Source organism: Lycium barbarum, chromosome 3, assembly GCF_019175385.1.
Source record: "Lycium barbarum isolate Lr01 chromosome 3, ASM1917538v2, whole genome shotgun sequence".
NCBI classification, from domain to species: domain Eukaryota; kingdom Viridiplantae; phylum Streptophyta; class Magnoliopsida; order Solanales; family Solanaceae; genus Lycium; species Lycium barbarum.
The window spans coordinates 19,765,853-19,788,234 of record NC_083339.1 but is presented as its reverse complement, the minus strand read 5'-3'; the positions used below and the strand labels follow the sequence as shown (position 1 = coordinate 19,788,234).

Below are 22,382 nucleotides of genomic sequence, written 5' to 3'. Positions count from 1 at the left end.
GCTATGGAGAAGCCGGACCAAATGATGCCCTTCCTTTTCTTCGGTTCAAGCACTCCTCCGGTCCAGAAAGAAAGACTTCGTGCACGTGCTTGTCCCTTTCTTCCCCCGGTCTCCGGTCTTACCGGTTTAACATATATCTGATTTTTACCGTATACAAAGTGCTATTATTTGTATTCAAGTCCCACGTTATTTGCTGAGCTTTGACTAGCTTTGATTAGCCTCTATGGCTAGCCGTTCAAAAGTTCTCTGATTTAACTTCTTAAGCCTATAAATTCCAATATCTTTTCCTTGATAGATACACAGAAAGAAACAAAAAAACATTCTTCTACTCCTCACTTCCTTTTGCTGGGTTTCATAAAATTGTTTAATCTTTGTTAGATTCTGGCTCCTAATTTTGTACTAGAAGAGCTTATTGAATCCTGGGGGATACACCTTAACCGGGTGAAATATCCTTAAGGACAGTATCTTAATTGACACGCCTCACGCTACGAATATTTCCGTGAATTCAAGATTTTTTCCAAACAGTATTATCATTCATTTACACTATATGGCTGTGTAGAAAGAATATGTGATAAATTCATGCAAGTTCCATTCTGGTAGTGATGGTACTAAGTCTAAGTCAATGACAAAGGACGTAGCAAAGACTATATGAATCGAGTCATTATTCAGATTTTTTTTAAATGAAAAAGTCATTTTTATATTAAGAGGGGACAAATAATTTTCCTCATTTATGGCAAAAATTATTTTTCTTACAATTATCTTAGCATTTAAATTTTATATTATTTGTTCCGACCAACCCCATTATTATTACGAGTAATTTTTAGCAATCAAGAAATTCATCTGATTTGCTAATATCATTATATATAATTTTTTTGTCGAAAATAGGTTTGACTCACCAACTAAACACTATTAAAATTGACTTTCCTTCTATTTATGATCTACATTAATGGTAGAATATTTTTTTTAAGTCTAGGAATATTGTAGAATATTAATTTTTTCTTCCAAATCTAGGTTCTATATAATTGCCGAATATATATTTGATTTCCTTTTAGTTTAGTATCTATAAGGAAATTACATATCCATTTTACTTTATTCTCTTTAGTTGATTTGAAGTTGAAATTTTGTTTGGACATGCAATTTGAATTTTTTAAGTTGTATTTTTTCTCATAAACATGAAAATCCCACAATTTGTGAAAACTATTAGAACTTCCGCAACTCTTATACAACCTTACCAAATGAGCAAATCATATTTCATAAACAAGGTATCGGAATATGCAAAGGTTCTATATTAATAAATTACATATCTCCATATTCTTTTTATAAATAAATGCTCGTGATTACATACTATTACAAACTCTCAGATACGCAATTTCTTTTTAAAGATTCACTGGTTCAAAAAAGCAATAATAGTAGTAACTAGCTATTCTTTAATATAATCCTTCCGTACTATACGAAAAACTTCTTCATATCAAGCATGAGTCATTTTTTACAAAATAGAAAATGATCTGTTTTTTTTTTTTTTTTTTAAATACAACTTATGAGTCACGTTTTATATTTAAAAATTTTAAAATTCCAAATCTTATTTTTTGGAGAATTTGAGATTTGAAATCATGATTTGAATTGAAGTTGAAAGTTTTTGCAAATTCCGTAGATAAATGCTGATTTGAAATCAGGATCCCAATATCCTATGGCCAAACGCCGACTGCAGAACACACTCTAATAAGACTATTGGGAAAAAAGCGAAGGGGACTTTCATTATGTTATACCGAAAGAAAGAGATAGAGGAGCGGCGGTTAGATGTTGATTAAGAAGATAATTCAGAATTGTAATGTGATTTTTCTTTCCCTTAGAAAAATTCCAATTAGGAAAAGACTTTCACTTGATGTGTAATACTATTATTATTTCCTCATATTGATACATGCATCACTAGACGTAGATTTACGATTTATTTCCAATCCTATTCTAGTTTGGTTTCCAATCCTATTTGGAATTGGATTTCGATTTTTATTCCTACTTGGAGTTGGTTTTGGCTTCAAGAAAAAGCACCATTCATTATTTATAAATAGAGTAACTTTGGAGAACTTTTATATGCTCATTGTTAGTCTCCGTTGACAATTCAGCTTCAAATCACGTTTGCTGATTCGTTCACCGATGGATTGGCCTGAAATTTTTACTGAGTGTTTCATAGTTTATTTTAACGGTGGAGATTGAATCTGAAGTTCCGCAGCATCATATTTCGATCCCAGAACAGCAGTTCCGTTTCGGGTTTGCCTCTTTTCGACTTAATAACACAATGTTGGCGAGGAAGCAAAAGGCTTACACCCTTTTGGAAGCTGATGATGATGAATACAATGATGCTGGTGAGAAAAGTAGTTTGGCTACCCGTAAAAAGAAGTACAGGAAGAGGGTTGAAATCCAGGACGATGAAGATGACAAGGTTGCCAGGAATAGGAGACGAACTTCAAGAGATCAAGATGACCGTGACAACTCTGAGTCGGAAGAAGTAATTCTTCGGGACCAAAGAGAGAGAGAGGAGTTGGAACGACACATTAGAGAACGTGATGCTGCCGGGACTAGAAAGTTGGCACAGCCAAAATTATCGAGGAAGGAGGAAGAAAAGGCAATCAGGAGGGCTGATGCGTTGGACCGAGATGACATTGCAAATTTGAGGAAAGTTTCGAGACGAGAATACTTGAAGAAAAGGCAGGAAAAGAAGCTTGAGGAACTCAGAGATGAAATCGAAGACGGGCAGTACTTGTTTGAGGGAGTGAAGTTGACAGAAGCAGAGAGACGCGAACTAACTCATAAGCAAAATATATATGAACTAGTTAAGAAGAAATCAGAAGATACTGATGATGACATGGGCGAGTATAGGATGCCTGATGCCTATGATCATGAAAGTGGCGTAAATCAGAAAAAGAGATTTTCCGTGGCTTCGCAGCGTGACAGGGATCTAGATGCTGCTGGAAAGACGAAACCTTTCGCAGAACAAGAAGCATGGGAAAAACATCAAATTGCAAAAGCTACACTTAAATATGGGTCAAAAAATATAAAGCCAAGATCTGATGAATATAAATTCATGTTCGAAAACCAAATTGAGTTCATAAAGGCAGCAGTAATGGATGGTGTTAATGTTGATCAAAAGCCTCCCATTGAATCAATAGAGAAATCTATGGCTAAATCAGCATTTGGGAAACTTCAGGAAGATAGGAAGACACTACCAATTTATCACTACAGGGATGATCTGCTCCAAGCTATTAACGATCATCAGGTTCTTGTGATTGTTGGAGAAACAGGCTCAGGGAAAACCACACAGATACCACAGTATCTACACGAGGCAGGGTATACTAAACGTGGGAAGATTGGATGTACTCAACCTCGTCGAGTTGCTGCAATGAGTGTTGCTGCACGTGTGTCTCAAGAAATGGGAGTCAAACTCGGCAATGAGGTTGGCTACTCCATTCGGTTCGAAGATTGCACTTCTGAGAAAACGATTCTGAAATATATGACCGATGGAATGCTTCTACGAGAATTCCTTGGTGAGCCTGATCTAGCCAGCTACAGTGTCATTATGGTTGACGAGGCTCACGAAAGAACACTTTCGACTGACATTTTGTTTGGGTTAGTAAAGGATATTGCCCGATTTCGGCCTGATCTGAAGTTGCTTATATCAAGTGCCACTCTAGATGCAGAGAAGTTCAGCGATTATTTTGACTGTGCACCAATTTTTAAAATTCCTGGAAGACGGTTTCCAGTTGAGATACACTATACGAAAGTGCCAGAGGCGGATTATATGGATGCAGCAGTAGTAACCGCTCTTCAGATCCATGTAACTCAACCACCAGGCGATATATTAATCTTTTTGACTGGGCAGGAGGAGATAGAAACAGCGGAGGAGATCATTAAGCATCGGATACGGGGTCTAGGGACGAAGATTGCTGAGCTGATAATTTGCCCGATATATGCAAACCTGCCAACAGAATTACAAACTAAGATATTTGAGCCCACTCCTGAAGGGGCTCGTAAGGTTGTCCTGGCTACAAATATTGCTGAAACATCACTGACAATCGATGGGATTAAATACGTTATTGATCCAGGATTTTCTAAGATGAAGTCTTACAACCCTCGGACGGGGATGGAGTCCTTACAGGTCACTCCTATATCTAAGGCATCTGCCAACCAACGGGCTGGTCGATCTGGAAGAACGGGTCCTGGAAAGTGCTTTCGGTTATACACTGCACATAACTACATGAATGATTTGGAAGATATCACAGTCCCAGAAATACAAAGGACCAACCTTGCAAATGCTGTGCTCTCTCTGAAGAGCCTTGGTATTGGGACTATGGACTTGATGAATTTCGACTTCATGGACCCCCCACCATCAGAAGCTCTACTTACAGCACTGGAACTGCTCTTTGCCCTTGGTGCCCTTAATAAGCTTGGCGAGTTAACAACAACAGGTAGAAAAATGGCCGAGTTTCCACTAGATCCGATGCTGTCCAAGACAATCGTTGCCTCCGACAAATACAAGTGTTCTGATGAAATAATAAGTATTGCTGCAATGCTTTCTGTGGGGAATTCAATCTTCTATCGTCCAAAGGACAAACAAGTCCACGCGGACAATGCATGGATGAATTTTCACACGGGCAACGTGGGAGATCATATCGCGCTGCTAAGGGTCTACAATTCCTCGAAGGAGGCAAACTTTTCAACAGATTGGTGCTATGAGAATTACATCCAGGTCAGAAGCATGAAGAGAGCTAGGGATATTCGAGATCAATTGAAAGGCCTGCTGGAAAGGGTGGAAATTGAGTTGACTTCAAATGTGAACGACTTGGAAGCTATAAAGAAGTGTTTAACATCAGGATTTTTCACACACTCAGCGAGACTACAAAAGGCTGGAACTTATCGAACTGTTAAACATCCCCAAACAGTTAACATTCACCCAAGCTCAGGTTTAGTGCAGTCGCTTCCTAGATGGGTCGTCTACCATGAGCTAGTCTTGACGAGTAAGGAGTACATGCGACAGGTTACTGAACTGAAACCGGAATGGCTTGTAGAAATAGCTCCTCACTACTATCAGTTGAAGGATATTGAAGACTCTAGCTCAAAGAAAATGCCTCGCGGAATTGGTCGGGTATCTTAGGATCAACTTCTATCTTTGCAAAAGAAAAGAGCAGTCTCAAGAGAGTAGCTTATGCGAGGATTTGGAAATCTTCCCGTTAGGTAGAAGGATTTTGCTAACGGAGGAAGTCCATGCACATTAACTGACATGAATCAGAGAGCTGTATATAGAATTTTATAGATTCTTCATAACCTTTTTAGTTTTTATAGATTTATGGCTGTAATTCTCTGTATGTGCCTAGTTCTATGCATTATTTTGCACGAGGAAGCATGCCATAAGAATATTTTTTATCATGTAAACTATGTAGTTTAAATTTTTTCAACAGTCCTGGAGTATTATAACCATGATAATATAAAATCTCGTAAGCTAACAATGTCCAAAAAGAAGAATGCGAGAAGTTCATATCCTTTATATTCCACTAAAAGCGAGTAGTGAGGATGAAAAAAAACATAATGATGAAAAAAAACATAAGCTATCTCCTTCATGCTCTAACTATGTCCATAACTCTAAAATGACAAATAGATTAATACTTGGAGAACTGAAAGAATGGCATAGTATATGAACTGTTATCTAGCTCTATCAATTTCTTCAATTATTTACTGTCTAGTGTTCATGAAACTGCTGAATTATGTGCTTCATACGTAAATTAGTTATGCAGGATAATGACCAGTCATTGCTCAATCCTTGATTAACTTATGAATTTGATAATTCTTTTATTTTGTATTGAAAGTAAGCTATAAAATCAGGATACCATGGAAGTGTTGAATTCTGGATAGGAGAAAAATGTATACAGTATTCCATCATAAGCTACTCTAATTTATCACAAGTACATAATCCACCAAAATTAGGTTATATTTACCAGGCTCAATACATCAACATTCCTCCTAGAAATTCTATCCAACTCATCATGAATCATCGACCATCAGAGAGAAGAGAATCTGTTACAGATGGACAGTGGGAATGTGCATAAACCGAAGAAGATGGATATGACTTGACAAAATCATCAAAACCTCCACGATAGTCAAATGTTAGGCCAGCTGATGAAACACCAAGTGCTGAGAACTCTGGTAAGGCCACAACACCATCCAAGAACAACAAGATTTGTCGCATAGTTGGCCTAAACGAGGGCTCTGAATGAGAGCAGAACAGGCCCAGCTTCAACACCAACTCCACTTGCCCTGGAACAAAATCAATGCCTATATTTGGATCAACAGCCTCAAGAATATTACCCCTATTCCAGCACGAGAACACCCAATCGACCAAAATAAAATCATCACCGTCTTGTTTTGGCTGTATCGGCCTCCTACCACAGGCAACTTCAAGCAAAAAAGCCCCAAAGGAAAATACATCGGTACTAGGTGTTGCCCTGGCAGTTCTGGTATGCTCTGGTGCCAGGTAACCAAGAGTACCAACGACACGAGTAGTTTGAGGATCGGTCCCATGACCATATAGCCTTGCAAGTCCAAAGTCTCCTAGCCTTCCATTTACTTCACCATCCAACAAGACATTACTGGCCTTAACATCTCTATGAACAACTACGTGGTCACATTCTTCGTGTAGGAAAAATAGTCCTGATGCTACACCTCTAATAACTCTGAATCTTTGGCTCCAATCAAGAGTGAGTCTTGGTTGGTCGTATAGATACTTGTCTAGACTTCCATTAGACATGTATTCATAAACCAAAAGTAACTCTCCTTTCCGCCTGCAATAACCCAAAAGCGGTACTACGTTCCTGTGTTGTATACGACCTATGCTTACTATCTCCGAAACAAATTCCTTCATCCCTTGTCTTGATTCATGAGATATCTTCTTTACAGCTATCTCAAGTTTGGTGATAGGCATCACTCCTCTGTAAACTTTACCAAATCCTCCAGCTCCCAATAGCTCTTTTTCTCTAAATCCCTTAGTGGCTATGTACAAATCTTTATACTTGAACCTTTGCGGTCTATACTCGCGTTCCCAATCTTCAAGAAGTTCTTCATACTTCTTCCTTCTTACATAATAAACCACCATTGAGGTTGCTACAACAAGTGAAACCAAAGAGATCAACGGCAAGCCAATCGTTACAAATCTTGAAGTCCCTTTGCGTCCAAAACGAGGAAGATTAGGAAGTTGAGAGAGTTCTTGAGCTTTCCCATTTGTCTTGAAGCTCCATCCCAAGATATAATGATGTGTTGGAACTGAACCAGTTGATGATGAAAAACCAACATACATGGTATCATCAAGAACTGGTGAAAGATCATAACTCTTCACCAAAAGTGGCCTAATTGGTTTCCCCATATGTAATGGAGCCACTGTTACATTAATTTGCTTAGTCCTGCCATCATAATCAACCCAAACTTGCATTGGCTGGCCACTAATTAGAGTCAAGTTCTGAAACAAGCCAGTACCATCAAAATAACCTGCTGGATGAGATGCTACAGACCACAATCCATTTATATCAATTCCAACATGATTGTCATTGATATCACCAAAATCCTCACTATAGATTGTATCGAGCTCAACTCCCACAACATGGTTTGATTTATTCCCATTATTGGATGAGTTAAAAAGGCCAAGATAGTGATTTGCTACAGCTCCCCGAATTCCTCTCTGTGGCGCGATAACGAAAACCAGTCCATGACCACTTAAAGTTCCATAATCAGACCTTATGGCAAACACAAAGGTTGTGGAGAAAGAAAATGCAGTATCATTAGGTGAATTCTTGAAATGAATTGGATTTGGATAGAAAGCATGGCCCCGATCTTGTGTTTTTGAATCTGTTAACAGCAAAAGGCCATTGGATGTGAGCTTAGTTATGCCATCCAAGCTAAGATTTCCTAATTGGAATCCATTGTAAGTGAATGCATTAACTTCACAAGAAGCTGGTGCAAAATCAAATAAGAAGAGAGCCACTAGTATGAAAAAATTGAAGAACATTGGTAATATTCTTGATTGGGAAAATATTTTGACCATATGAAGTTTTGTTCTACTGTTTTTACTTCATATGACAAGAAATGTTTTTCTATGCAATCTAATTAATGAGACTGTACATTCAGAGCCACAAAATGAGAAAATTAATAAATGCACAAAATGTACGAGGCTGTGTCCAAGTCTTCTACAGTAATCCAAAAATGTTACTATATGCCAAGTCGTCTCAAGTAAACCAAAACAAGTCATCTACCTAGTTGGTCCATCATACTTGTACTGAAAATTGGACTTACATGAGAAGAAAGGTCTATATTTTCAACTGCATATCTTTCTTCAAATGTCATTGGTTTCAATTGTTTAAGCAAATACTATAGCTTAATGTAGAAAAACATCTAAACAATTAGATATGGAGTATACAAACTAGGGAGGATAATATCTTTTAGATTTCCTGATTTGAAATATTAAATGCATTTGAACTTACCATAAATTATAAATTGATGATCTAACGTGTTTGATGCCAACCACTCAGCAGATATAGTACAAAATATTAACTACCAATTGATGACCCTTTTGTAAGGTACTGAAAATTTGGCAAGTGGCAAGAATTTAATTTCAAGTGCAGTACCGTTCTCATGTTTAGTGGAATTAGATTTACATCGTTATCGGTAACTTTCTAACCCCTCCAAATAGAGGTGGATCTAGTTTTTAATCAATGAGAGCTTTTATACAGATCTTGTATATGTATTAGAAAATTCATTAAGGCTTATTTTAGAAAGTTAAGGTGTTTGTTCAAAACTTTTAACGAAAAAATAAATACTCCTTTCGTCTCATATTAGTTGCCCACATTACTATAAATATCCGTCCCAAAATACTCGTCCATTTACAAAATCAAGATAGAATAAATTAAGTTATTCCTACTTTGCCCTTAACATTAATTGTTTTTTAAAGTAACAAATATTGATTAGAGTGCAATTAATTGGAGAGAAATGAGCGTAATGTAGTAAAAAAGTACACTTTTATTTATGAATTCGTCTCTAAAATTTAAATCTGAACATAAAATTTCCTTGAAAGAGACTTAGCTCGGTGGGTGATAATTTTATTTTTCCGGAGATTGCTATACAAAATGGGTAAGTTTAGCTTCCTACTTATACAAGAAAAGAACATGCTGTAAGACTTTTCAAGAAACAGTTGGAAGGCTTTAATTTTCAGAAACTGCCTGCTTGAACTACTTGCTAGCGGTTGGGTTGACTGCAAGCCTCAGAAAGTGGAGAGATTTTTTATTTCTCTTGAGATTGATAGACAAAATGAATTAATTTAGCTACTTATTTATAGGAGAAAGAAAGTTGCTAGGAGGATTTTAAAAAGCTGCTTCAAGGCTTTTTAGAAGCTGCTAGCAAACTGTCTGCTTGAGCTACTTGTTAGCTATCTGCTTGACTACAAACCTCAGGAGATTACACAAGGCTTTTCAGGAAGTAATTTATTTGCATGAGCTACTTGCTTGGTTGCAAGCTTCCTCAGAAAGCTGTAGGAGTACTTAATTAACGGACATGCATCCACATGTACATTATATTTATAATAATTTGAAATTTATTGCTTTTTATATCTTTAGGAATGATGCTGTGTTGTTAGCATATTGATATCTATCTATAATATTACAAAAGTATGAAAATTTAAAGTAAAATGTTAATGGACCAGAATGACCCTATAATGTTACTTTTGTGCCCTTCAAACTAAACACCTACTCTTATACTCCAGATTTTGGTACCAAAAAGTAAACCTGTAAACCGGTTCGGTTTAACCGGTTAAAATCGGTAACCAGACCGGTTAAACCGGAACCGGTAGAATCGGTTAACAGGTTCCGGTTAATCATTTAAAAATTTACCGGTCCGGTTCTGATATTTTTGAAACCAGAACCGAACCGGTTAAACCGGTTTAACCGGTGAAATTAAAAAAAAAAAAAAAAAAAAGAGTCGTTGGGCCGCCTGTGCGTTAATGGACCGTTGGCAACGGTCCATTTGCAAAAATGGACATTGCCAAATGGTCATTTTGTTAATTTTTGGCCCTCAATTTTTTTTTTAACACTTTAACCCATCCCCCACCCCTATATAAACCGTTCTTCATTTTCATTTTATTTCACACCAATTCACTCTTCTTCAACTTTCTCTCAAATCTCAATCTCTCAATTATAGTTACTTTGCAATAATTAGCCACAAAGTCTTATTATAGTTTCAAATTTCAATTATTAATTTTGCAATTATAATATTGTTGGTGGAGTTGGTGATTTTGCAACAATCCGAAGTAGCTTTGGTGGATTTGCAATTTTAGCCGCCTTCACTTTGTTGGAAATTAATCCGGCAATTTAGTACTTTCGTTCCAACTCTATCTTTATTTTTCGCAATTTAATTCTAGCAATTTATTTTTCGCAATTTAATTTACGCAATTTAATTCTAGCAATTTAATTTGTTGTAATTTATTTTCTTGTGATTTATTTGATTGTGATTTAAATTAATTCTATTTAATAATGTCAAAGAGATTAAGACGTGGTGCCGGTAGTAGTAGTCGTATTGTTAGGGGTGCGCTTAATGAGGAAACATTTGTGGAAGAAACACCTAATTTAGGTATTGATGTTGGTGGAAATAATCCACTTTTAGGTCATGAGGCAGTGCAACAACATTTTACCGACACTTTTAATGAAGACTTAGATGATGATGATGAAACACAACCCCCCGAAAATCCCATAGGAGATACATGTCCTGCCCAATCACATACACAAGACAAACCGCCTAACACTCGTAAGCCAACAACTAAAGTTTGGAAATTTATGACTAAGAATAGGGAAAACCAATCAGCTACATGTACCCTATGTGGACAAGTATTTAGTTTTAAGCAAGGAACTGGTAAGGATGGTGGAACGGGTACACTAAATGCTCATATGAGAACCAAACATATGGATGTTTGGGGAGAGCAAACAGGTTCAAATGTGGGGCGGATTCAAATGACGATAGATCCACGAATCGGTAGAAATTTTAAGTATGACAAGAAAAAAGAGCGTGTAGAAATAGCTAAAATGGTAGCTTATGATTGTTTACCATTTTCCTTTCCCTCAGGTTTGGGGTTTGTTACTTACATTCAACGTTGTTATAATCCGTTATTTGAGGGTATTCCTAGAAGTACTTGTAGAGCCGATGTTATAGATTTGTTTAAAAAATATAGATTTTATTTGCGCCATGTATTTAATTCTTTAAATCGTAATGTTTGTCTTACCGTTGATTTGGGTCTTAGTATTAACCATTTAGATTTTTTTGCTATTACATGTCATTGGGTTGATGACAACTGGGTTATGCAAAAAAGAATTATAGCTTTTTTATATGACGAAGGAAAAGGTCGTCACGATGGAAAATTTTTAGCCGATTCAATGTCTACTATTATGAGATTTTTTAACATTTATAGAAAAACACTTTGTATTGCTTTAGATAATGCTTCTAATAATACAAAGGCGATAGGTCTTATAAAAAGAGAACTAAACCCTCCGCTAAGAAATATTTTTCATGTAAGATGTAGTTGTCACATTTTAAATTTAATAAAGGTGGTCTTGTGCATTTTGATGATTCTGTTAAAAAGGTTAGAGATGTTGTTGCGTTTCTTTTTTGTAATGCTAATAGGGGAAGAATTAGAGATTTTAAGAATGCTTGTGTGGAAAATAATCTTAGACCTAGGAAAATTCAAGTAGAAATTAAGACTAGGTAGAACTACACTTACATTATGCTACAACAAGCATATAAGTATAGGATTCCCATACAACAAGTTCACAACAAATATAATACTGATAGTGATGATTGGTTAAATTATTCGTATTAGGAAGATGTTAAAGAATGTGTTGACCTCTTAGAAAATTTTTATAATGCATCTCTTGCTTTTTCTAGACAATTCTATCCCACGGTAACCGGAATTTTAGCCTACTTAGCGGAAATAGCTAGAGTTTTACAAGAGTATAAATATAAACCCGATTATCAAGTGGCTATTTTTGAAATGATAATCAAATTTAAGAAGTATTTTTTTCCCATCCCAACTTTATTTATATTGGGTACCCTTTTAAATCCTTGTTTAAAAGTGTCTTATACTAAAAATTTGGTTAGTCAAATTTATACATTTTTAGAAATTGAAGAGGGAGTTCAACCATCTTTAGCTGAAGCCGATCTCGCTATTGATGATGAGTTTAGAAAAGTTTTTACTCATTATTCTAGTTTGGAAGAACGTGCTACACCCGTTACTCCACGCCCTACTACTTCTCAGAGTAGCAAAAAGGGCTTGTCGGGTTTAAAAGTTTTACATTCACAGCCAACTTCTTCTTCTACTGCAAACTTTGATGAATATAACTTTTATTTGATGCAGTCAAATGTGGATATCAAGGAACTGGATGAGTTGGACGTCTTAGCATGGTGGAAGAAGTACAAGGAAAGCTATCCGGTACTTTCAAGAATGGCTCGAGATATCCTTACGGTTCAAGTATCAACCGTGGCTTCGGAGAGCGCATTTAGCCAAGGAAGACAGCAAATTGGAGGCCATAGACATTCATTATCCGGCTTTAGCTTGCAAGTACTAGTGTGCATTCGCGATTGGATTAGATCGGAGCGACGCAACCAAAACTCAGAAGCGGAGGAAGGCGAAGAGGAAGAAATTGAAGATTTGATAGCTAGTGGACCGGACCAAATGGAAGACTTTGAAAATATTTCCATGACCGAATATGATGTGGGGGAAATTAACGAAATGGTTCAAAATTGGTGATTTTATTATTCTACTATTTTGTACAACTCATGTATTATTTGCAAGTTAAAAAAAAATACAACTTGCAAATAAATGTTATCCAAGAATGAATAAAATATATGGCTCATTGAGCTTTCTTCTATTTACTTGTGTTCATATTTTTACTTTTATTAAGTTAGGAATATACCTAAAATATACTAAGAATATACTTATAATATACATCTACTTAAATTAAAAAAAAGTTATATACTTGAAAAATAACTAAAATATATTAAGAATATACTTATAATATATATATATATATATATATATATATATATATATATATATATATATATATATATATATATTAAGTTATACATATATATAAGTATATATAGTATATAACTTATATATAAGTATATATAGTATATATATTAAGTTATACATATATATAAGTATATATATACTTATATACTATATATATAAGTATATATAGTATATAAGTATATATATTAAGTGATACACATATATAAGTATATATAGTATATATATTAAGTTATACATATATATAAGTATATATAAGTTATACATATATATAAGTATATATAGTATATAAGTATATATAGTATATAAAGTATATATAGTATATAAGTGTATATAGTATATAAGTATATATATTAAGTTATACATATATATAAGTATATATAGTATATAGTACATATATATAAGTATATATAGTATATATATTAAGTTATACATATATATAAGTATATATAGTATATAGTACGAAAAACACTATTCTGTATTGCTGACTTGCTGTTAGCCTGTTAGTCAGTAAATATATAAACTTTAATTATAAACTTGTATAACATATGTGAATATACCTACAATATACTAATAAATACTATAATATATATAATACAAAAAACAAAACAAAAAAGGTTTTAACCACTTTTAACCGGACCGGTTCCGGTTTGGGATTTCAAACCGGTTAAACCGGAACCGGTTAAGCGGTTCCGGTTTTTTAACCGGAAACCGGCCGGTTCCCTAACCGGTTACCGGTCCGGTTCCGGTTAAACCGGTTGCCGCCTTTACCAAAAAGTAAATATTGATTAATAATTATTACAGTAAATTTTTTACTAGATAAAGTTGTCGTACTTCTTAAAATGCCAAATGAATCATCAACTAAATAAAAAGACACTTGCGTTAGTCCGTGCATCCACCAACATTTGTTGGTGTCTATTCAATATTTGGAGTTGTTTTTCGTCTTCCAATGCATTTATGTCAACCTTTAGAATGTCTACTAAATGTTTTAAGGTTCTTTCCATATATGAATGAATTTTAATCTTTCCCATCTTTATTTTTTGTAGAGGTCCAACCACTGCGAAAATTAGTGTAACTGGAATTACTGTTGCACTTGATGACTTTCATTTGGCGTCGATTTGGAAAGCCACCTGGTAATTGGAATTGGTGTAATTACTAGGGTAGTAATTCCACAGCCTAGTAATTACAATCACCTGTTTATTTGTCATAATGTAATTATAAGTGTGTTGCTTGATTGTACAAGTGTAATTACACAGTTAGTTTAATTTAATAATAAAATTCAATTATCAAAAATTAAGAATTAATATTTAAAAAATATGTGCCTTTACAAATGATATTAAATTAGGTATTTAACAACACATTGTTTCTTGAAAATATATTAATTAATAATCATATATTTGTAACTATAACTGTAAAAAATAATTGATATATATTTTTAAATTAATAATATTTTACTTTAAATTAATTATAAAAATTAAAAGTAGACTTTTTTGTGAGAACATCATGGATTGTATGTTTGGCAAAAAAATTACTCCCTCCATTTCAATTTATGTGAACTCATTTGACTGGACGCGACATTTAAGAAAGTATGAAGACTTTTGAAACTTGTAGTTCAAAATAAATCTTGAATATTTGTGTGGCTGTAAATCATTTCATAAAGTGAATTTGTTTCCAAATTAGGAAAGAGGTCATTCATTTTGGCACGGATTAAAAAGGAAATACGTTCACATAAATTGAAACAGAGGGAGTAATATTTATAAATATAATGCCATAATATTATTCAAATGTTTGACAAAACAAATCTATCAACTGAAAGTGAAAAATAAACAGCATGGAATGTGAAATAACAAGTCAATAATACTAAAGCAAATAAATTAAAATTGAAAATATAACCTAAATTTAAAATCCAAAAGAAAAAGTTTAACATAATACTCTTATGTCAAATTCCAACATAACATAAGTAAGTTCGAATGTAACTTAAGTAAAGATAATTCAAAAGAATGGGAAAATATAAGTCTATAACCTCATTCACAACGAAATTCTAATTTAATAACATTACTCATTATATGCCAAGTTTGTTAATAATTCATCCTTTCTAATATTAAGAGGTGTAGTTTCAAAAATTAGAAAATAACACAATTATGCTAAAAGAATAAAATAAAAAAATAAAAATACGAGCAATTACTGGAACCACAAGAAGTAAAGGTTGTGAATGAGAAGAAAGGAAATGAAAGATAAATAATATTAAAAGAAAAATATATTTTAAAAATAAAAATAATAAAAAAGTGAAAACAAAAAAGAAATAAAAATGAATTAAAAAAGAAAAGAAATTAAAATAAAACAAAAATAGAAGAAGAAAGAAACTAAAAAGGAACCCTGTAATTACAGGGTGTAATCACACCCAATTCTCAGCCCCCTCCCCCGAGAATTGGAGAGTGTAATTACACCCTCTCAATTACCAGTCCAGAACCAAACTGACTCAATAAAAAACCAAGTGAACCAAAATACCTCAACAAAAAAAAAGTTACAAAACTACCTTTAGCACAGTAAAATACTGCACTAAAGCAGTTCACAGAGACGGAGCCGATTTTAAAAAAAAACACCTTTTATCCCTTTCAATTTCAATTTTCCCTAAATTGGCGTGAAATTGTCAGTTTTGTTTACTTATAATATGATGATACACAATAGATTTCAATGTAAAAATCTCGGGGTAATGTAGCTGTGAATCTCAATTTCACTTCTGTTGTTTCAATTTTTGAAAATAAAGCTGACTAATTTTCTCAATATATAAAGTTGACTAAAATAACCTTACAGTCAAATACTAACTTTTTTCAAACAAAACTTACTTCGAGCACCTTTTCAACCCCTAAAATGACGATCCGAACGTCTATGTATCCTTGATGTATTGAGCTTACATTATTGTACGCAGAAAAAAATATCAGGTTCTATATAAACTATTGACGTTTCAGAGTCTTGACACACGACTAATCGTTGGTCAAAGTATGAAAAAACACACTAAGTGTTGCAAAAAAAAAAGTTTACCAATTTTTTTTTTAGTGCTCGCTATAGCGCAGTATTTTACTGCGCTATACAAAAAAAAAATCTTTAGCGCAATATTTGCAGTTAACGACTCCGTCTCGTGAACTGCTTTAGCGCAGTATTTTACTGCTCTAAAGGTAGTTTTGTAACTTATTTTTTGTTGGGGTATTTTGGTTCACTTGTTTTTTATTGAGTCATTTTGGTTCCGGACTCCTCAATTACACCCAATTCCCACCTAACCAAGTAATCACTTGGTCAAACAAACAGGTCAAGCTGTGTAATTACACTCAATTCCAATTACCTGGTGGCTTTCCAAACAGACCCTTAGTGGGTACAGTTGTTATCATTTGAATTTTACTGCTTTATTATACTCCTCGGTTTCAAAATAAGTGTCACCTTAGTAGAAAATTATTGTCCCAAAATAAGTGTTATTTTAGGAATTCAAGACAAAAATTGGCAAGGATTTCCAATTATGTCAATAGCGTTAAAGAAGTAGCCTTCTTTAATATTGCTCAATTTAAAAAAAAAAAAAATCTAATAAATAGGGGTAGTAGTAAACTCTACATTGTAGTTATTGATTTCTTAATGAACATAATTTTACTAAGATGACACTTATTTTAGGATGCAGAGAGTATATCTCTTCAATACATCATTTTAATTATTGTTGAATTATAGTTAATGTTATGTCTCAGTTTGTGTATGTTGTGTTGCAGGAGTATGTTGACACAATAAACAGGTCTTGAGGGTCTGCAATGAGGGTAAACATCCATGATGTTGTAGTAAAGTTTCAGTTATCATGATGTATGCATTACCTAAGTGGCTAAGTCCAATAAAGAAATGAATGTTGATTCGCTTTGTCACGAGTTTGAAGATGCCAGGTATCGACCCGTTCCTCTAATTTTGGGGCTTGACAAAAATTTTGCTAACGAGGGAAACAAAGATGGGTTCTTATAGCTTATAGTACTAGTAATCATGTCAGTAATCTATAGTTAATGATATTGTGTTGTTAGCATATCCATATCTATACTAGTTTTTTTGTTTGGTCTTGACTTTGATAATTTCATCTCACGTGAATAAAACAAAATGGTTCGAGCATCACAAGTTCACAACATATACATGTAAACTAGCAAGGCAAGCCCATGCATCGACGGGCCCAACAACGGGATTTTCTATTCCTTTTTTAGTTTAGCTCAAGTATTTTAGTAAAGAAGTTGTGCACAAATACTATCCATCATGTATTATAGCAATACATACAAAATTATATAGTAGTAGTTTCGCTTCCTGATTATCCCTCTGCTTCATCATCACACGTTAATTTTGAATGTAAATAGTATAGAACAAGTTACAGTTACCAATCCCACAGTGCTCATGCGACAAATAGTCACGTTATCAGGATATAGATCCACGGATGCAAAGTACTTTGCCTTTCAGTTTCTCCTTTTTTGTTCTATCTCTCTTTTTTTTTTTTCAACCAAATCATACTATTTTTATTTTCTTTTTCACCATAATATGATTCCATTTTTAATTCTAGCTCCTTTCTTTTCATTTTTTTTTATTTCTTGTTCATTTATTTTTTTCCAAAATTATACTATTTTTTAATTTTCTTTTCACCATAATATGATTACATATTTAATTCTAGCTCCTTTCTTTTGCTTTTTTCTGTATTTTTTTATTTTTTTATTTCTTGTTCTTTTTTAATTTTGTTTATTATTATTTTTTCTTTTTTCTTTTTTCATAATCTAATTTCATTCACCTTTTTTGCTATTTTTATTTATTCTTCTTTTTTAATTTCTTGTGATTTCAATTTACTTTTTTCTCCTTTTTTAATTTCAGTTTTTTTTTAAAAAAAAATCTTTATTTCCTGTTCTTTTTCATAATCTAATTCTACACACCTTTTGGCTCATTTTCTTTCGTTTTTTAATATCAATAAAAAGGATAACTGATATATTATCTTTTATTCTATTTTTTTCTATATCTCAAAAAAAAATTATTCTAGCATATAGTGAGATTGTATTATCATGATGGTATCATGAAGGACTGCTGAAGTCCTTGAATAAAACAGTCCCCAGCCCTACATGATACAACAATAGTATAAAAATATATTGGTATAAAAATATACTGAGATGGTATCTGTTCACGCCCTGAACCATGGCCTGGACGTAACACGACACTCGGTGTCTTACTACATGTGACTGAGCGAACCACATGGCTTGCTGAATCATCATGAGGCAAAACATGAGCAAAAAACATGAAACATGATGAGCCTTAACAAAACAGGAGAAGTCATAATATATTTAATAAAATACTTGTATAAAACGTGAATGCGGAAATATCGTAAACTGAGCCAAATATGGCTACACAACTCTGAGTATCTGACATAACTAACTGATTAGTCTATGAAACCTCTATCATGAATCTAAACTGTAAAACATACTTGCTGGGTCAAGACCCTCAGCATACCTTAACTTGCTAAACATGACATGAAAATAAATAAGGATGACATCCGGAATAAGATGGGGCTTACCAACAAGCTGATACAAGCAAATCCTACTGAGCAAATGCGGCATCCTTTAAATCTGTACCTGCATCGTGAAATGCAGGCCTCCAGGTAATAGAAAAGGGACGTCAGCACATTGAATGTACTGGTATGTAAAGCAACTGTACGAAATAAGCATGGTACATGAAATAACATGATAACAGTTGAAACCGAAACTTAAACCTGGTCATGAGCATGAACATGAATAAATATATAAATAACATGAGTAAAAATATTTGTGGGAGAGCATTAGTATAACCGACATGTAACCACCACGTTAGTACGTGGCGTCTGATCGCTGCCCGATCAGCTAAGCCATCTTGTACCTTGCCGGGGTACAAGACATGAACATGACATGAATGAATCCAAAATCCCTCAATGGGAATATATGAAGGAATCGTCCTACTGGGCGGAGCGATCCTTATCCTACGTTGGCATACGTAGTTTCAGGCATGAAACCTTCTCGGTAATCTGTGCAACTCCCAAAAACATGAACATGATATAGTTGGCTGAGAAGCTCCTGAATTTCGTAAAAACATGACTTGTATTATAACATGGATATCTTGTTTCATAATCATGGATAAGGTTATATACTTTATTTGCATGAAAACGTGTAGATATGTAGGATATTAATGAAAGTGAGCATAATATTTAATATCTTACATGTAGGAACCCATGGAATTCAATATATGGGTTTTGCATGGATTACAGAAGGAGTCCCAATAGCCAAAGTGGAAGATTAGGGTTAGAACAACGAATATATATATTTGAAACGTGGTAAATCCTGGTGCATGGACTTAGGGTTATCATGAACTTGGCTAAAAACCCTAGCTTAGTGAACTCTAGTATAATCATGGAAGAACGTAGCATGGGGAAGAACAAAGATGTTCCCACACATAGATAGAAGCCCTACATACCTGTTAGTGCTCCAAAACTTGTAATAGAATTCCAAAAGCTTAAACTTTGAGTCTTGAGATGGGTTTTCTTGAAACCCCTAGGTTAGGAGCAATGATTTCCTTATTAGATTGCAGTGAATATATGTTAGAATTGACTTGGAAGGGCTTGGAATGGCTTACCTTATTGTTTTGGATTGATGGGAGAAAAAAACCTTTGTGCTAGGGCTTGGGAATATGAAAAATAGAATAAAAAGGCTGAACTGGGGTATTTATACTTAGCTGAGTCGATCCATTTATATGGTCCGTATAAAGTTATACGGTCCGTATAAACTGATCGTATTTAACAATGATTAAAATTCTAGAAATTAGGACTTCCCAAACGAGTTTCACGAACTGAAAATACGGTCCGTATAACATTAGACGGCCCGTATCAAAGCATTTCAAAAACTTGGAAAAACCTGGGATTTTTCACTCGCTTGATACGATCTAGAAGTACGGGCCGTATATTATTATACGGTCCGTATATATGGTCGTGAAAATGGAGATTTTGCTGAACTGAAGGGAATTTAGTTCCAACACTTCCTGTATGATTTTTTTTTCTTTTTCTTAGTGTCAAATCATGAACATAGCCTAGTTTAAAGGTACGAGGTATTACAATATCTCTCCCTTGGGATCATTCGTCCTCGAATGATGGGTCATGGTTAAGAATATGACTAGACTTGGCTTGAACACATGAATTTGAGAAAACATGACATGGAAGATGGAGACTGAATGTAACACCTCATACCTTTAACTTAAGCTTTGATCATGATTTTAGACTTAGAAAATCATATGGAGAATGTTAGAATTGGAAAATTCTCTACAGTTATCAGATGAGTATTTACGCCCCATAATACGGATCTTATTTCAGTATACAGCCCGTATCTCATGGTCGTATTTGGCACCAAATTCACTGTACATTCTGGAATTTTGCTTGGGAAATTATATTGTTAAATATGGACCGTAATTTGGTTTACGACCCGTAATTTAGATCGTATTTGAGGAGAGGATTAAGGTAGTGCTTCTGTTTTTGGAACATGATTAATTACGGTCCAGAATACCGACCGTATTTTGGTCCGTATTTCCCAACCCACACCAGAACCTATAAAAACCTGGTTTCAGTTCTACTTTTATTTTTACAAGTCCCTAAACCCTAGATCGACCTGCTCTCCTCCTCCACCATCAAGAACACTAAGGTAAGCTATCCTAGCCTATTCCAAGTGGATTAAATCATGTGTTCATCTAACCTAATTAGGGAATCGTTGATCTTAACCTAGGGTTTTCAAGAAAACCCACCTAAGGGTTCAAGACTTAGAATTTTGGGATTCTTCTCAATTTTAGACCAGTAGTTGCAAGACTTGGAGCATAGATGTTACACCTTGGAAATTTCCCCGCGAACGTACAATGAAAAGTTGCAGGTTTGCACTTTGACCCAGTTGGTCGTAAAGTGGAATACGGCCCGTAAAGTGATTTATGGACCGTAAACTGCTATCGTCCTCCAACCTTTCAAGCATTTCAACTTTCTGTCAAATGCTTCAAATGGTTAAAAACGACTTGGAATACGGACCGTAAATCGAAATACAGCCCATAAACTGAGTCGTAAATTGCCATGATCTCCAGCATGCCTTTCTGGTTTTGATATGCTTAAATACGGTCACGAAGGACGGACGGTAAACCAGAATACGGCCCGTAAAGTGGGTTTACGACCACTGTACACCTCAGTCACTATTCATTCCGGAATAGATTTTAAGTCATTAAAAAGAGACCCAAGCTTATTCAAATCATTTCATCTTCACGATATTTCTCTCTAGAAACTCCTAGAATACTCTCTACTCTTCAATTACAAGAACTCAAGGGAGATTGGTGATCAATTACATGAGACCCACGAAATCAAGTGTGAGAATCACACTAAAGTTCATCCTTCTCAAGAAAACCCAAAAGGAGTGAAGTAGGGTTTTGGTGCTAGAGGAGTAAATCCATTCAAAGCTTGTTCAACCATCATCTAAGGTAAGTTTCATGACCATTTCATGTTGTTTAAGGTATTGGAAGGTTAAGATACCCGAATGATAGAAAAGCATAGCAAATGGGTCATAAATGAGTGAATAGTGCCATGAGTGAATGGTAGTTGAATTGAATCATGAATGTTAGTGTGTTGCAAGTATGAATACGTTATAAATGACATGTAGACCATGAGATAAGTGTGATACATGAGAAAATACGATAGCGAACCCAAAACCATAAATGTGGGAAAAATGAAGAGAAATGGTGGATCATGGTCATTGTATATGAATGATGATTGTTGATTGCTATATTGAAATTGTTGCTGTGGGTGTTGGAAGTTGATATGAAATATGGGAAAAGTAGTATAAACAAAAGAAGTGCCGCCCAATTTTCCTAGAAATAGTAGCGCGTTCTTATAGTCGATTAACTAACGTAAATGCGAATTCTCTTTCGAAGGTAGAAACGCGATATCGAAGGAGAACAAGCGAACGATAGCTTAGTTAAACGTCAAAGGTATGTGAGGCTAGTCCCTTCTTTCTAATGGCATGAATCCTATAGCGTAACTTATTTCTTATCCATGAGCCTATGTCTATAATTAGCTACACAAGGTAATGAGTTGAAGCATAGAAAGTATTATGATGTTACTTATCGCTTAGACTCACCTTATATGTTAATTCCTTCAAGGTGAGGCAGAATGTCCATGATTGTTCCGTAATGCAATCGGGGGATCACGACCTTACGTCACCTCGATAGAGTATGGTTGATC

The 22,382-nt window shown here is 34.5% G+C and overlaps 2 protein-coding genes across 3 annotated transcripts; one reads left to right on the top strand and one right to left on the bottom strand.

The window, feature by feature from the left end:
• Window positions 1–2,121: 2,121 nt before the first annotated feature.
• Window positions 2,122–5,172, top strand: LOC132630672 (pre-mRNA-splicing factor ATP-dependent RNA helicase DEAH1-like). Of its 2 annotated transcripts, XM_060346229.1 has the most exons (2): window positions 2,122–2,868; window positions 2,950–5,172. In XM_060346229.1, exons 1-2 carry the CDS (start codon window positions 2,294–2,296, stop codon window positions 5,144–5,146), a joined length of 2,772 nt encoding a protein of 923 aa, XP_060202212.1. In that variant the 5' UTR covers window positions 2,122–2,293; the 3' UTR covers window positions 5,147–5,172. The 2 variants fall into 2 exon arrangements, with proteins under 2 accessions (XP_060202212.1, XP_060202211.1); XM_060346228.1 differs by having other exon boundaries at window positions 2,122–5,172.
• Window positions 5,173–5,809: 637 nt separating this feature from the next.
• Window positions 5,810–8,171, bottom strand: LOC132630673 (L-type lectin-domain containing receptor kinase IV.1-like). Its single transcript, XM_060346230.1, has one exon. The coding sequence runs from the start codon at window positions 8,078–8,080 to the stop codon at window positions 6,038–6,040; it is 2,043 nt and encodes a 680-aa protein (XP_060202213.1). The 5' UTR covers window positions 8,081–8,171; the 3' UTR covers window positions 5,810–6,037.
• Between the last annotated feature and the right edge of the window lie 14,211 nt (window positions 8,172–22,382).

What these genes read in the sequence shown, in the direction of transcription:
- LOC132630673 (XM_060346230.1), bottom strand. Translation starts at nt 8,080, where the DNA reads ATGGTCAAAATATTTTCCCAATCAAGAATATTACCAATGTTCTTCAAT.
- LOC132630672 (XM_060346228.1), top strand. Translation starts at nt 2,294, where the DNA reads ATGTTGGCGAGGAAGCAAAAGGCTTACACCCTTTTGGAAGCTGATGAT.